Source organism: Mirounga leonina, unplaced genomic scaffold (genome assembly GCF_011800145.1).
Source record: "Mirounga leonina isolate KUSES-001 unplaced genomic scaffold, KU_Mleo_1.0 Mir_418, whole genome shotgun sequence".
Taxonomy (NCBI): domain Eukaryota; kingdom Metazoa; phylum Chordata; class Mammalia; order Carnivora; family Phocidae; genus Mirounga; species Mirounga leonina.
The window spans coordinates 20745880-20761405 of record NW_023270739.1 but is presented as its reverse complement, the minus strand read 5'-3'; the positions used below and the strand labels follow the sequence as shown (position 1 = coordinate 20761405).

At 37.6% G+C, this 15526-nt stretch overlaps 1 protein-coding gene across 4 annotated transcripts in view; it reads left to right on the top strand.

Moving 5' to 3' along the window:
- Positions 1-3530: 3530 nt before the first annotated feature.
- Positions 3531-15526, top strand: part of NEDD1 (NEDD1 gamma-tubulin ring complex targeting factor) — a 50372-nt gene continuing 38376 nt past the window's right edge. Inside the window, exons 1-4 of one of the 4 annotated variants that reach the window (XM_034987786.1) lie at positions 3531-3608; positions 5847-5990; positions 8739-8833; positions 13688-13804. In XM_034987786.1, coding sequence (XP_034843677.1) covers positions 5855-5990; positions 8739-8833; positions 13688-13804 — 348 coding nt within the window. In that variant the 5' untranslated portion in view covers positions 3531-3608; positions 5847-5854. Of the gene's footprint in view, positions 3609-3804; positions 3999-5464; positions 5991-8738; positions 8834-13687; positions 13805-15526 lie in introns of those variants that run through there. The other 3 variants (XM_034987785.1, XM_034987788.1, XM_034987787.1) reach the window with 3 other exon arrangements.

Sequence of the window (15526 nt, the reverse complement as noted above, 5' to 3'; positions counted from 1 at the left end):
TTGGATGCCATTGGAAATGGAATTGTAATTTTTATTTCATTTTCCAGTTGCTTATTGCTAGTATTTAGAGATGCTACTTTATTTTTGTATATGATTTTGCATAAGCTTTGCTAAATTTGCTTATTGGTTCTAAGAGCTTTTTAACATATTTCTTATGATTTTCCAGTATGCAATCATATTGTCTACAAATAGAGTTTTGCTTCTTCCTGTACATTCTGTATGCTTTTCTTTCTTTCTGCTTGTCTCTTACTGCACCAGCGAGGGCCTCCAGAAGAATTTGAATAGTGTTGTGAGACTGGGGCATCCTTGTCTTGATTTTTTTTTTTTTCCATCTTCAGCATTTTTTTTTATTTTTAAATTTTATTTTACCTTATTATGTTATGTTAGTCACTATACAGTACATCATTAGTTTTTGATATAGTGTTCCATGATTGTCTTGTTCTTGATCTTAGGAGAAAAGCATTCGGTTTTTTACCATGAAGTATGGTGCTGTCTATGGGGTTTTCATAGATGTTCTTGACCCAGGTGAGGTATTTCCTCCCTGTTTTTTGCCTAGTTTGCTGAGACTTATTAATCGTGAGTGAATGCTGATTTTTTCAAATGCTTGTGCTTCACCTATTGATATAATCATATGGGTATTACTTATTTTGTTAATATGGTGAATTATATACACCGATTTTGGGATATTAAACTAACCTTCCATTTCTGGAATAAACTCCACTTGGTCATGATGTATAATCCTTTTTATATGTTATTGGAATTAATTTGCATATATATTTAATTTGCATGCATGTATAATTTTTGTATGTATGAGAGATATGAGTCTATAGTTATTTCTTGTAATGTCTTTGGTTTTAGTATCAGACTAATACTATCCTTAAAAAAATAAGTTTAGGAGATATTCCCTCCTCTTCTGTTTTCAGAAAAAGTTTATACTGGATTGTTATTATTTCTTTCTTATGTGTTTGTTAGAATTCAATAGTGAAGCCATTTGATCCTGATATTTTCTTTCCTTAATTATGAATGCAAATTCTGTAGTATATAGAGGGACTACTCATATTATTTCTTTTTGTGTCAGTTTTAATATTCATGTCTTCCAAGATATTTGTCCATTTTATTTCAAATTACCAAATTTATTGTTATTAGGTTGTTCATATTTTTCCCTTACTATCTTTTGAAATATCTTTCGGCTCTATATTGATGGCCTCTCTTTCACCTCTCCTATTGGTAACCTATGTTTTCTCCTTCTTCTTGATAAGTCTAGGTAGAGGTTTATCAATTTTATTAATCATTACAAAGATTCACCTTCTGATTTCATCAAATTTTTTCTACTGTTAATTTGTTTTCAATTTCATTGTTTTCTTTGTGTAATTTGCTCCTCTTTTTCTAGGTTCCTTAAGAGAGTGCATAGATCATTGGCTTTGGAACTCTTTCTTCTTTCTTTCATATAGAATAGTTAATAATGTTCAGATCTTCCACATCTTTACTTATTGTTTTTCTTATTTGAATATTCTATCAATTATTGAGAGAATTCTTTTAAAGTCTCAAACAATGATTCTGGATATGCCTTTTTCCCCTTTAATTATGACATTTATTCTTCATATACTTTGAGTTTTGTAGTCACATATATAATTTATATTGCTTCTGGTTTTACTGACACTTTTATTGTTACAAAGTATCCTTCATTGTCTCTAGAAATATTCCTTGTAATGATGTTTACTTTTGGAAAGGTATATATGTTTATATAATTCATATATTAGTGAGGTTCCCAACATTTGGCTTCTATTGCTTATATTTTATAGATCTGAGGAAAGTATGCACATAGACACAACAGTAGGAACAAGAATGACAGAACTGTCAAGACCGTGTAACTTCTAACCAGTAAGGAAGGGCAGTGGAGGTTAACTTTTGGCTCTTTATGCTGTTTTAGCTCTTGACTATATAGCACAATGACTATATAGCACAGTCTTTATAGACTTATGGTTCTGGGTTTAAATCCTGTCCATACCATTTCTAAACTGTGTGACCTCAGGCAAATTACTTAACCTCTGTTTCTTCAAATGTAAAGTGGGGGACATATAATAGTATATGTTTTTGGAAGGATGACTTATAGCATACATACACACATTATATCTATACATGCATACATATATAATGTTTAGTAAAGTATGCATTATAAATAATATGTATCGTCATATATATTTGTTATTATACAGTATATAATATGTATTATATGACAAGTATTATATTTTGTTTCACATTTTCTAGTCTCAATTTTCTTTCTGACTTTAACTTTTCAGAGATTTAGCCGTCTTTTCTTCCCCATTTGCCCCAATTCTCACTGCCTCTATTCCCTTACTCTATTTTATCATTTTCCAACTTTTTGGCCCCCATCCCTGCAAAAATTGGATTTAATAAACTCAAGAACTCTAAACTACACAATTAAGGCAGTTGCTGCTTGCTATCTTTCTCCTTTTGAGGCTTCCCATCAATCTTTACAACTTGGTTAGGATTTCAATTTCTGCTCTGAAAAAATTGCACTCAGAGTTTTCAAGTTTATTTGCAACATGGGTACAAATAATTGGGGCTTATGAACCTAGTTCAGAAACCCACTCCTAATTCTTTCACACACTTGTGATGAAAGAATAATAATACTGTTTGCAGAAGAAGTGCCCTATATTTATTATAAGTATTCTCAGCAAAAATTGTCAGTAAAGCTAAAAAAAAAAAGGCCTTGGTATTGAAAACTCAGTTCAGCTCCTCTTTTTTCCACTCTGAGAAATCTCCCTTTCAGAAGAATTCCAGCCAGATGGTGTTTGAAGTTCCTGACCCTGCAGCATGATTAAGAAGAAAGATCAATGATTAGGAAGAAAGATCATGGATTTTGAAGTCAGATACCTCAGACACTTACACTTTTGGTTATTTCTTAGCTTTTCTGAGCATGCCTTCTGGTTTGTAAATTGCATGGGGTATTACCTGCTCTCCATGGTTTCCTCTTCAAAGGAAGCCTTTCCTAAACCCATATCCATGTTCATTTCCCTTTCGTATATGTTTCATTCACCTCTTAGCTTTCCTTTGAAACAACTCTCAGCTTCACTTTTCTTTTAAGTATGTAATTATTTATGAACGTCTGCCTCCTATAGTGAACTGTAAGCTCCACGAGGCCAGGGACGATGAACGTTCACAGTACCCATCATCGCGCACCGAGTCTATCCTAGAAGCCGGCACCCAGCGGGCAGTCAGCAAACAAATGAACAACAAAGGGGCATCTATCCACCTGTGCCCAGAGGCCGTCGCTGGGGCGTGGAAGAAGCCGCCCAAGCCCCCAGCTCCCGCCCTGGCGGTGGGACAGGGATCCCCGCGGAGGCCCTGCCCCTGCCCCGGGCCCCGGCCCCGCCCCCGCCCCGGCCCCGCCCCCGCCCCGGCCCCGGCCCCGCCCCCGCCCCTGCCCAGCCAACCCTAGCCACCCCCTCCGTGCAGCGCCTCTCCCCATGACGCCGCTTGCGGGCGGGACTTCCGGCCGCCGAAGTTTAACAATCCGGGCGGGAGCCGGAAGTCCAGCGCCGGAGCGGGCCGCGCCGTGGCCCCCGGTGTGCCGCGGCTGAGAGGTGAGGTTCCGGGGCGCCGGGGGTCAGCGGGCCGCTGCGCGTCGCGTCCTTGCAGACTCCCGAACCCCGCCCGCCTTCCGGCCACTCCGGGGGCGGGTCGGAGGTCCCCGAGCCCTGCGCGCCCGGGCCGGTCCAGTGCTCCGGGCAGTTGTCGGGCAGGGGCGCGGCAGCGAGTTTGGCGCGGAAGTGCACGGCAGCCGCGGGCCGGGGTCGCGCACCTCCGACTGCGACAGTCACCGACTCGGCCTGAGAGGTGGCCCGGGCAGCTGGGGTGGGTGGGTTGGTGGCGGCTCTGGGGGATGTGCTGTCCCCCGGAAAGTTTGCCGCTTCTCCACCGGCCGCCTCCCCTTTTGTAAACCTCTCCTCTACGGCTCGAATGCATTTTATAAGGTAACCCCAGTTGAGCAGTTTTTCTGCAAGTAAAAGTTGAAGAACTTTCGTTGAAACTAAATATTGTAGTGAATTTTTTTCCCCCCTGTAGGCGCTGTCCCTAAATTTGGGGTTGGCTGTCTTTTGCCGCCTTGTGTCCTGACAACTCACTTTAATGGGACCTTCTTTGAGAGACTGATGCAATGACTCTCCCTTAAAGGTGCTCAGTTCTCAGAAGAGCGAGGTAGATGGGCAGGTGGACCCCTTCCCCACTGCACTTGAAGAGAAGGACGCAGACATTAAGTGACTCTGCCGAAGTCACTGCCACCTAACTTTGGGGCAAACTCCTGTTTTCTGAGCCCTTACTTAAGTGATCTTTCCACACTGCCCCACACCGCTTAACGGGAATGGTGTGAGATTACAGTAAAGGCATTTTTCAGCTGTGTTTCCTGGGTTTAAGAGATCCCCTTTCCAGCGCTTAATTGTATCGTGAGTAGGGAACCAGTACACGTTACCACATGTCAAGGCACCAGATCCAAACACTGCATGTCCACATTTCAACAGATGACGAACAGCTTTTGGTAACACTGTTTTTATCCGATGAATGAAGCATAATAAGTCACCACATAAGTGACTTTTCTAGTTAACAAAAGTTTTAGTCTTTTTATAAGCACATTAAAAAAACCTTTTTTTTTTGTCTCTTGAGAATCAAAGGGCCTTGTAATTATTATACCTTTAACATGGCCTCTGAAATAAGATTTACTGGACATAAATGTGATGCTTTGTTGGTGACTTGGGACTCTGTGACATCACTACTACTGTGCTGTCCTCTTACACTGTCCACACCAGGAAGGTGTGGAGGGTATATTTCTAGGCTCCTTTCCTTTACTTCCATGTATTTTTGAGCATTTTTTTCCTGACTTATCATGCATTAGCACTTGCTGCTCTTAGAGTATCTGCCTAAAGCAGCTCCCTTGCCTTCTGTTTTTTAGACTGCCTTGGTTTGTTAAATCACTTGTCAGAATTATGTACTCGAATTATATACTGTGAATAAACAATACGAGTGAAGCCATCCTAGACCAAGTATTGGTACAGGGACTTAGTGACATCTCCTTTGGCTATATTTGCTAATTTTGGAGTTATTTGGAAAAATTGGAGTCACTGGATTCTGACCCGCAGGGATGCTCCAGTTTATTATACATTTTAAAAAGATTTAGGAAGTTTTCTAGCCAGTACTTATTTGTTGAGCACCTACTGAGTGCCAGGAACATTTCAAGACTGATAGTAAACAAGACAAAATCCGTTTTCAGGATCTTTGTTTTGTTCAAGTCAGGAGAAGCAGACATTATTATGAGAACAAAGAGTTGCAAATAGCAGAAAGTGCTGTGGGGGAAAAAAATGAAACTGCATAATGGGCAACTGGTGTAGGGCTGCTTTAGCCATGGTGGTCAGGGAAAGCTTTTCTGAGGACACATTTGAGCTGAAACTAGAGTGAGGTGAAGGAAATGACCATGGGAAATCTGGGGAAAGAGTATTCCAGGCAGAGGGGGCAGCAACTGGAAAGATTGAGGCAAGAAAGAAGGCCTGTGAGTCTGGTGGCCCTGGGGAAGAGAGGTAGGACAGTTACACTGGGGCCAGGTCATGCAAGGCATGCCAAGGAGGTTGGATTTCTTTATAATTGCTGTGGAGAGCTATTGGAAGGGTCAGCTGAGAGAATGTGATTTTAGAAGGATTGCTCCAGCTACTTTGTGGTGAGCACCCCCCTCTGGAACAAAAGTGGACAAGTAGAACCACCTGATTTAGATTAGATCCTTCATTTTGACCTATCCTTAATTGATTTTTAAATATATTGTTTTAAACTATTTGTAGGTGCAGTCATGCAGGAAAACCTCAGATTTGCTTCATCCGGAGACGATATTAAAATATGGGATGCTTCCTCTATGACATTGGTGGATAAATTCAGCCCCCACACATCACCACATGGAATCAGCTCAATGTGTTGGAGCAGTAATAGTATCCTTTTTTTTTTTTTTAAATAACCACTTTTTGTTAGGTTAAATAACAGTATCAATGAAACTTTTGCATGTGACCAATAAGAAGTATATTTTGCATAGCTATGAAAGCTAGGTAGATAAAATGAAATAGGGGTTTAATAAGTACATCATATGAATGTATACGTATATATATACACACATATGTATATGTATGCGTATATATATATAAACTACTAGATCGAGACCATAGAATTAGTTTTATTATCAACAGTTTGTCGTTTAACCCAAATGGAATAAGGTAGGTAATGGTGGGAAAACTTCTGAAAGGTTTTGGAATGAGTTTTTGCATCTACATTTGGCTATTTATAGGTCTGGTCTGCAAATTAAAGACAGAACTCAAAGTTGGGGGAGGAGATAAAAATTAAAATTAAAATTGTCCAACATCTTCATCTTACTGATGTACTCTCTGTATTTCTCTTTCTGTCTATGATGAAAATAGCCTGATTTTTCAGAGAAATTGTCTAGATTAAATTTTCCAAGCCTTTTGTGTTTCTGATTTACACACTCCCTGTCTTAGTAAGCTCCTAAATGTGGGTAAAATAAATGAGGGGATGAAGCTTAGAAATCAGAATTTCTCAGCCTTGCACTATTGACATTTTGGACTAGATAATTCTTTGTTATGGGGGCTGTCGTGCGCACTGTAGGATGTTTAGAAATGTTCCTGGCCTTTACCCACCAGAAGCCAGTAGCTCTCAGTAGAACCATTGCTGCAAACAAAATACTCTGAATATGTTCTATAAACTTGGTATGCTAGAAATTATCATTCTTTTGTATAACTTACACATATAGACTATTACTTAAACACCAAATTAAGTTTTAACGTATGTCTGATCTTATCAGTATCAGATTATGAATATTGTGTTTCCTGATGAAAGTAAAAATATCAAAGCTTTAAAATATGACTGATTTATGAACAAAAACCGAAGTTTTCATGCCCAACCTAATTATTCTTGCAAATATGTAACAAAAATGATGAATTTTCTTACTGAATTAAATTTACCTCTTTATCATTCCTTGATTTTGTGTTAAAGTAGCAAAATAAATTACTTTGGTGCTCTATTAATCAAACTCCTGGTGAAGGAAGGGAGTACATTTTTGAAGGACTCTCCAGACGGGTAGTGGGGGAAAAATGTTTTAAGGAGAGTGACAAATATGTGAGGTTGCTTCTTTCTATTATTAGGTTTTTATTATGTGTAGAGCTTAATTTCCCTGTTACTTACTGTATAAGAAAAAAGTAGCAGTTCTTGATAAGATTTATTAGTTTGGGTTTATTTTTATTCCAAGGAGTTTTATTAGGAGTTGGCATTTGCTAATAAACCACTTAATGGTCTATCAACAAAACTGACGTGACTATGAGGTAGTGTGGGATGACTTTTGGAAACTGGTCTTATTTCTATAAAGTTTTGTTGTACAGGTAGATACGCACTGGAAACTTTTGCATGTAGTCTTATTTTTAATGAGGCTTTGATCTCTTCCATAGAGGTTAGTTACCAAAGAACAAGGACCTCCCAGACTCAGCTACTTGGGATCCACTTAGCATGGATTCCAAAAACAGGATTGAGTGAGGTACCAGGTTTTTGGCCCTATTAGGTAGAGTTCCTCACTTTCTCATGATTTCTAAAACTACAAGAGAAATAAAAGGAGTAACTAGATTACCCTCTCATATTATCTTTGTTCAGTCCTTTTCTGTATTCTAAGGAGAAAAAGTAGTAAACAGAGGATGAAACCAGGGAAAGGGAAATGATTTGTTCTTCTCAGTGCTATAATATCTAGGTGGGAATGATTTTATTTGAATCATGTATCATAATAAAATCACAATCCATGGTCTATTCATGAAATATACAAATGTTATAGAAACCACCCAAAATAATGCAGTTAAGGTTTCGCTCGTTAAAAATCAAAGATTTAAACTTCTGATATTTTAATTCATTATGACTCTCAAAATTAGGCTCTTATTCTTGATTATATTGTATTTAATCTTTTTAATTTAAAAATAATTTACAGTGTTTTTTGTTTACTGACTGTTCTTATAATTTCTGTAAAACAAGGTAAAATAATTTTAAATTAAGTTAAATTTTTAAATTAAGTTTTTAATAAATTTAACTTATAAAATAAAACTCTTCCAGAGCATAAATAGTTGCTATTTAACCACATATATTTATATTTGCTATATTTACTGTAATATTTATTCTTAATTTATTTAAGATTGAAACATTCTATCATAAAAATTCTAGTTCTAAGGATATATCAGGCTTTATATTTTTAATGGATGAACAGGAGACTAATGTGGTTATTTGCTTTATAGCTTAAATTGGTACCAAGCACTGTGTTAATAAATAACTATCTTGAGCGGTGTTTATAGATGAAAAGGCTGATTGATATTTGCTGATGTTGCTTTTATCATGATTTCATTCTTGAAGGATAAAATTAGACCTTCTAGCCTATTCTTTGAAAATGGAGTAGTATTTCACTTGGGTAAAATAGCTTTCAAGTAATAGAGCCAGAGAGGATAGTTCTTCCCTGCGGTAGTAGTAAAGAGAATTAGTAATTAGTAACCTGAGCCATTTTTGAAAGCTGATGTATAAGCTATATTCATTTGCTTGTCTTCTTAGGTTAGTGCACTTGCTTTTATCATCACAATTCTTGCAATAAGTCTAGTGCTAGAGATGCTCATGAATTGTTTGATGCTCCATAACTCTTCATTTAGATAACTTTCTAGTGACAGCATCTTCCAGTGGCGACAAAATTGTTGTTTCACATTACAAAAATAAACCTTTTCTACTTTTCGAGCTTGGTGAAGGGGTAAGTGATTTTTAAAAAAAAAAAATTTTTAAATCTTAGTTCTACTTGGGTGGTAACTGCTTCTTATGGTGCTTGCAACTAAATATAAAGGTGTTTAAAACTATAATTCTTTTTTTTTTTTAAAGATTTTATTTATTTATTTGAGAGAGAGAATGAGAGAGAGCACATGAGGGGGGGGAGGGTCAGAGGGAGAAGCAGACTCCCTGCCGAGCAGGGAGCCCGATGCGGGACTCGATCCAGGGACTCCAGGATCATGACCTGAGCCGAAGGCAGTCGCTTAACCAACTGAGCCACCCAGGCGCCCTAAAACTATAATTCTTAACCGAAACTCAAAATAATACAGTAACACTTAAAGAGGAGATGGGTACTGAAACATCTTCAGGTAAAATAATAGTGGATCTTAGGGGAGCAATCAAGGACTTAGATTATGTCAGCTAATCACTTGCTTTCTCCATCTCTCTGTGGAAGATTGCCTGGTATTGCTGCCTTTTTAAAGCCCAAGTCCTACCGCGGTCACCAGGTTGATTTGACCATTCAAATGTCCTAATGATATAGTCCTATCCTTACTGCTGTTGAATTCAGGACCATCAGCTAAAGACCCCTATGTGATGGTAGCTTCTGCTTTAGCTTCTGTCCTTCTGGTTACTGAGGGGCCTGCCTGAGTCTCCTCAAGCTCTCCTGGAACAGGATGGCTTTGTCAAACTGAGCCTTGGTCCCAGAGCATTTAAATGAAGTTCTCACTGCATATTTTTTTCTGATCTTTTTGTTTTATATGTTAATCCCTCTGATTCAGGATAATGATGGTGTCCTCATTTTTAGTCACACACACTCCTTGAAATCTATTTTTTTGTTAATAAGGTTTAACTAAAAAGGTAGAAGTAGTGGTAACTTGTTCTTAATTTAAGGTTCAAAGTTTTCATAGCAGGCCCTAAACCATTATCAGTTGTCATAATTTTACACACTGGAATAGGTAGGGTAGCTCACTTAGAAAGAACACAGAAGGACAGTGGAATATGAGCTCATCTAATTTAAAAAGGACTTTTGATTTCTGTCCATCCTTTCCTAAAGGCAGGTGGGATTGACACAAGCATCAAATCCAGCCCACAAATGCTAGAGGCTGGGGCAGAGAATGTCTGCTAAGGGCAGATACAGAATTTGAGACACACTGCCTATTCAAACTCAGCTAAATAAAATTGAGGCAGAGAGTAGCCCTGGTTGATAAAAGGTAAACTGTACTCTTCAAGAGCAGGCAGAACATCTTAGTCATTTTTGGATCTTTAGGTACTATCAGAGGTATCAACAAGCATTTGTTGAATTGAATATCAATATCAAAACAATTTCAGTTTCCACTTCCAGCACAATATTGTGCTCCTGCTATCCATTATGTCTTAGAACAGTTTGGGAACTTTGTAATTGTTGTTCTTGTTAAATTATGAAAATAGTAGATGATATTCACAAATGTGACACAATTCTAAGGATTTTGTGAATATTCCACATCAGTTGCTATAGTTAGTTCTCTTTCCTACAGTTAAGAAATCACATCAGAATACAGGTGGATGGTGGGCACCTGGGTGGCTCAATTGGTTAAGAGTCTGCCTTTGGCTCAGGTCATAATCTCAGCGTCCTGGGATGTAGCCCCTCGTGGAGTCCTGTGCTTGGCAGGGAGTCTGCTTCTCCCTCTCCATCTGCCCCTCCCCCTGCTCATGCTCTCCCAAATAAATAAAATCTTTAATTAAAAAAAAAAGTATACAGGTGGATGAAAGTGAGGTTATTACTTGTAATTTGAATCTGCTTTAATGTAATTTGCTTAAAAGAATATTTTGCAAACATTGGTTCTTTAGCATTTTTTAGTAATTTCTTGTAACATATTAGTGTGTTGATCACCTTTGCTTTGTAGGATCCAAGTCCTATTATTTGTGTGCCATTTGAGATATGAGACCATTACTCCTTGGGGAAATAGGATTCTATCTTACTTACTTTAACACGATTTTTAGAGCAGAACTTTAAGTTTATATTTATTTTCTTTGATTTTGCTTTTAGCTCTTTAGAGTAGGCAAATTGATATTAACAGTAATATAATGAATATCTTAAGCTACTGTATAACCTAGACATTTGGCCAGCTTTTATTTTTAGATTTTAAAAACTTCACCCATTGCTTGTGTTTTAGGGTACAGGATTCCTATAATAAGCACACAGTTTTCATCAATTATTTAAGTTCATTAGCTACATTAATAATACATCAACATAAAGGGGCGCCTGGGTGGCTCAGATGGCTAAGCGTCTGCCTTCGGCTCAGGTCATGATCCCAGGGTCCTGGGATCGAGCCCCACATCGGGCTCCCTGCTCGGCGGGAAGCCTGCTTCTCCCTCTCCCTCTGCCTCTCCCCCTGCTCATGCTCTCTCTCTCTGTATCTCTGTGTCTCAAATGAATAAATAAAATCTTTAAAAAAAAAAAAAAATACATCAACATAAAAAAAAAAAAGATCTTCTAACATCAGGGTAGGCCAGTTGAAAACATAGGTTTTGTTCTGAGTCCTTAATAATTTGAGTTGTTTTTGATGATTAGAATACTAATATATTGATTTTGATGGACACCATTCTTATTTATTTTCTTAAAGGTTATTTTGATAGCTCTTAGTAAACTGTCCTGATTTGTGGTGATAACTAGATTCTTTTTTTTTTTTTAAGATTTTATTTATTTGAGAGGGAGAGCACAGGTAAGAGAGAAAGCACAGGGTGGGGGGTGGGTGGAGGGGCAGACAGAAGCAGACCCTGCAATGAACAGGGAGCCTTATGTGGGGCTCGATCCCAGTACCCTGAGATCATGACCTCAACCAACTAAGCCACCCAGGCGCCTCCAGATTCTAAATCAATACTAGTCCCTTTAGACCGAAGTCAGTTCCTAGAATGGTGTCTATCGGGAATTGTAGCAACTATACTGAAACATTGATGTAATGTGTTCCTGATATTTTTATATGTGTTAGTAATTTTGACTCTTGGTCAAAATTTCAGAGCTGGAAGAAACCTCGGGGGAGGGATAGGTTTCTTATAAGAATCCATTGCTCTCCTAGGGGATTGAGAGTACACTTAATCGTGATGAGCATGAAGTAGTCAATATACTGTACATCTGGAACTAATATAACACTATGTTAATTATACTGGAATTAAAATTTTTAAGAAAAGTGCTCTTTTGAGCACGGGGTGTTTTTCAGATGCGTGGACTCTTGAGGTAAGAACAATAGATCTAGTCCTGATTTTTCTTCTCAGATGAAGAAACGTAGGCTTAGAAAGGTGAGATGACTTGCCTAAACCTACATAGCTTACCTTTTAACTTCTAGCTAAGTCATAAAATGTGCCCCTTGGAATTCATTTTTCTCTTTTTTTTCCCCATTGCATTCAACTAGAGGTGAGAACAATTAATGTAACTACAGAGTGTATCTGAAGGTTAAATAGGAGAAAACACATGCAACATTGTGTTTTACTGTGTAGCATAGTTACTGATGATGCCTCCAGATAGATGATGCTCACAGATACTCATTGTGAGAAAAACTTGAAAACCTCTGTATTTTTAGCCATTTATTCCATAAATATTTATCGAGCATGGATATGGTCTTTGCACTAATGAAACTGACATTCTGGTGGAAGACCGTAAACTACTAAACAGAATACCCAGATAGTGATTAAGTTGCTACACAGAGAATTAAAATAAGCATTGAGATAGCAAGTTACATTAGGTGGCCAAGGGAGGTCCCCAGAAAGTGTGGCTTTGAAGTTGCTGTCTATCAACTAGAAGTCATTCAGCCAGGGCTCAGGGAATTGAGGTTTCCAGGCAAGTATAGAAGCCTTGAGGCAAATACAGGGCTGATAACGTTTAAGGAATGGAAGAAGGCCATTGTGGCTGGAGAATTAGTAGGTGAGGAGGAGAATGGTGAGAGATGAGGTAGGGTTTGAAAGCCAGGTTAATGAGTTTGGAATTTATTCTAGGGCTGATTGGAAGCCATCAAAATTTTTTAAATGGGAGCGTCATGATCTGATTTGCATTTTTTAAAGGTCATCCTACTTGTGGAGCATAGAATGCAGGGGAGTCGGGTTGGAAGTGGGACAACCAGTTAGGAGGCTGCTGTTCGTGTGGTTCTATAGGGTCCGGATTAGTATGTTGGTAGCCTCAGTAGATAAAGGGGAGCCCCTGTGGGGTTTATGTTAGTGTTGGAGTTTAAAGAACTTACAGTAGGTGGCAGGGAAGGAGACGTGGAATCAAGGGTAATTCTGGACTTTTGAGAAACTGAGTGGATGGTGCCTTTTCAGACGGGAGGAAGAGTGTAGAGTTAGGTTCTGAAGATCTGATATTTGAGACTTGGGCTCCATTGGGGGAGACTTTGTTGTGAGACTTTGGGCAAGTATCTTGTCCTCTTTATGAACTTTCCCCATCTGTAAAAGAAGGGGTCTAGACATTCTTTAAAGTCTCTTCTACGTTTAGTGTTTTCTGAGCTGTGGGTTGATTCTAATTCAAGATACTCTGTGAAAGTACAAGAGTAGGTTTTACTAAGGGGCAATATTAAGAGCAAGTAAGCCATGATGGGAGGCCAAGACTTGCTGGTGTTGCCTAAGCTTCCTCTGTCAGCTCTGTTCTATGGAAGAGAACACCGCTCTGGTTGAGTTCCTTGAAGCCTTTTTGAACTCCTTTCAAGCTGTTGGATGCGGGTGGAGGATGATGAGAGGTCAGTCTAAGTCTTAGCATGTTTATAGCATTTAATTCAACAAATGTTTACAAAGTGCTCACTAAGTGTTGGATGGGACTTGAAAGTCAGCTCTGGGCTCTATTAAATTAAGGTAACTTTTTTTCTTTCTTTAATAGCAAAAGCAGACATGTGTCAGTTTAAATTCCACATCTATGTATTTAGTAAGTGGAGGCCTAAATCACACTGTTAACATTTGGGATTTAAAATCAAAAAGAATTCATCGATCTCTTAAGGTAAGCAACTTTTTTTTTTTTTTTTAAATCCTTGTAGTAATGAGTGTCTTATGATGTTTAGAATATTTGCCACACTTTTAATTTTGAGCTTTTATGATAAAAATAAGATGCCTCAGAATTGAAGTGAGATTTGTTAGGGAAAATAAAGATGCTATTTAAGTCAGAAAAATTTTTTTTGGTCTGTTTTTACCTCCATGTATGTCACTAATGCATATTGTTGGTGTTTAAAACTTTTCCTTTATTCTTTTCACTTAGTTCCTCTCTTTTTTCAGTGAACCACTTCCTTCATTTTTTCTGAAGTATGAGTTGTCATCAGAAATCCTTTTTTAAGTCTCTGAGAAAAATGAGAGTGGTTTTGGGATGGCCATAATCGACCTACTAATCAAAGTTGGGGATTTGACTTCTTAGTTCTCTAACGTATATGGTTGCGGCTGTTTGTGTTATTTTTGTGTGTATGTGTTTTCATCTTGGTAATTAAATATTTTCTAAAATAATTTACTATTTGCAATTAGTGTTTCTTTAAATAATTAGCTTTTTGTAGTTTTAGAAAATAAAAATATTTGTCACGTGAAAGCTTCTGGGTTATGATGATTTTTTTGGAATTCACCTTTTCACTATTATGTACTTTTAATATTTGGAAACTCATTTTTAAGGTTATTTTTCATTTTCATATGTCTTTAAAAAACTTTTAATATGAAAATTCTAAACATGAATACACATATACACATATACATACATTCATCTGACTTTGATGATGGTCAACTCATGGCCAATATTATTTTATATGTGCCCTATCTACTCTCTAATCAGATTACTATGTAATCTCACCCTCAGATTATTTTGAAGCAAATGCTAGACACATTATCACTTTGTTAATGTCAAATGTCATTGGGTTAATTCTTGCTAGGGAAATTGTATATAAAGAATGATTTTGTTTTAAACAGAAATGTAATCCTATAATTGCTGCTTAAAATATTACCTTTGGAAGTTCATTATTTTAGATATTAGCTAAACTTTGAAGAGTCTTATGGATAATTGAAGAGTTGCCAATAATGAGAATAGTTAACTTTTATTGAGTTCTTTAATATGCCAGCCACTGTGCTTAACTATGTTTATTCTTTGTGTCACAAGAATTCTGCAAAGCAGGTAGTACTATTCCTGTGAACCCATGGAGGAACTCTGGCTCAGGGATGTTAAAGAACTTGTTCAGTGTCAAACAGCTAGTAATGACAAAGATGAAATGCAAACTCAGATATTACACATTGTTTAATTTTTTAAATTATGAAATTGAGTTAAAGTTATTTAGAGGGGTATACCTACTATGAAAAAGATTATTTTACAGAATTGAGAAGAGATTTGAAGTTTGTGGCCCCTTTTGTCACATATTCTCATTCATTTTTGGAACATCTCTTACCCCTATAACTCCCATGGCATGGCAAAATGCTACTTGTTCTTCCATCCTCAGTTTTCCCAATTACTCCAGATAGTTTTGTCTCTTCTCATTGTTTACAACTCTTAGAGTACTTCATTTCTTTATTCATTCAGTTAACAAGTGTTTGACTAACTAATTTTGATAGTGGGAAGTCTAATCTTTCACCTTTGGGTCTCTTCTCTGTGGTGCTCTCCCTGGAAACACAATTTCTGGCACTTGGTAGGTGCTTACTGAATATTTGCTGAATGTCTTATTTTCCACAGTTAAAATAAGGAAGACACTTGCTTCTT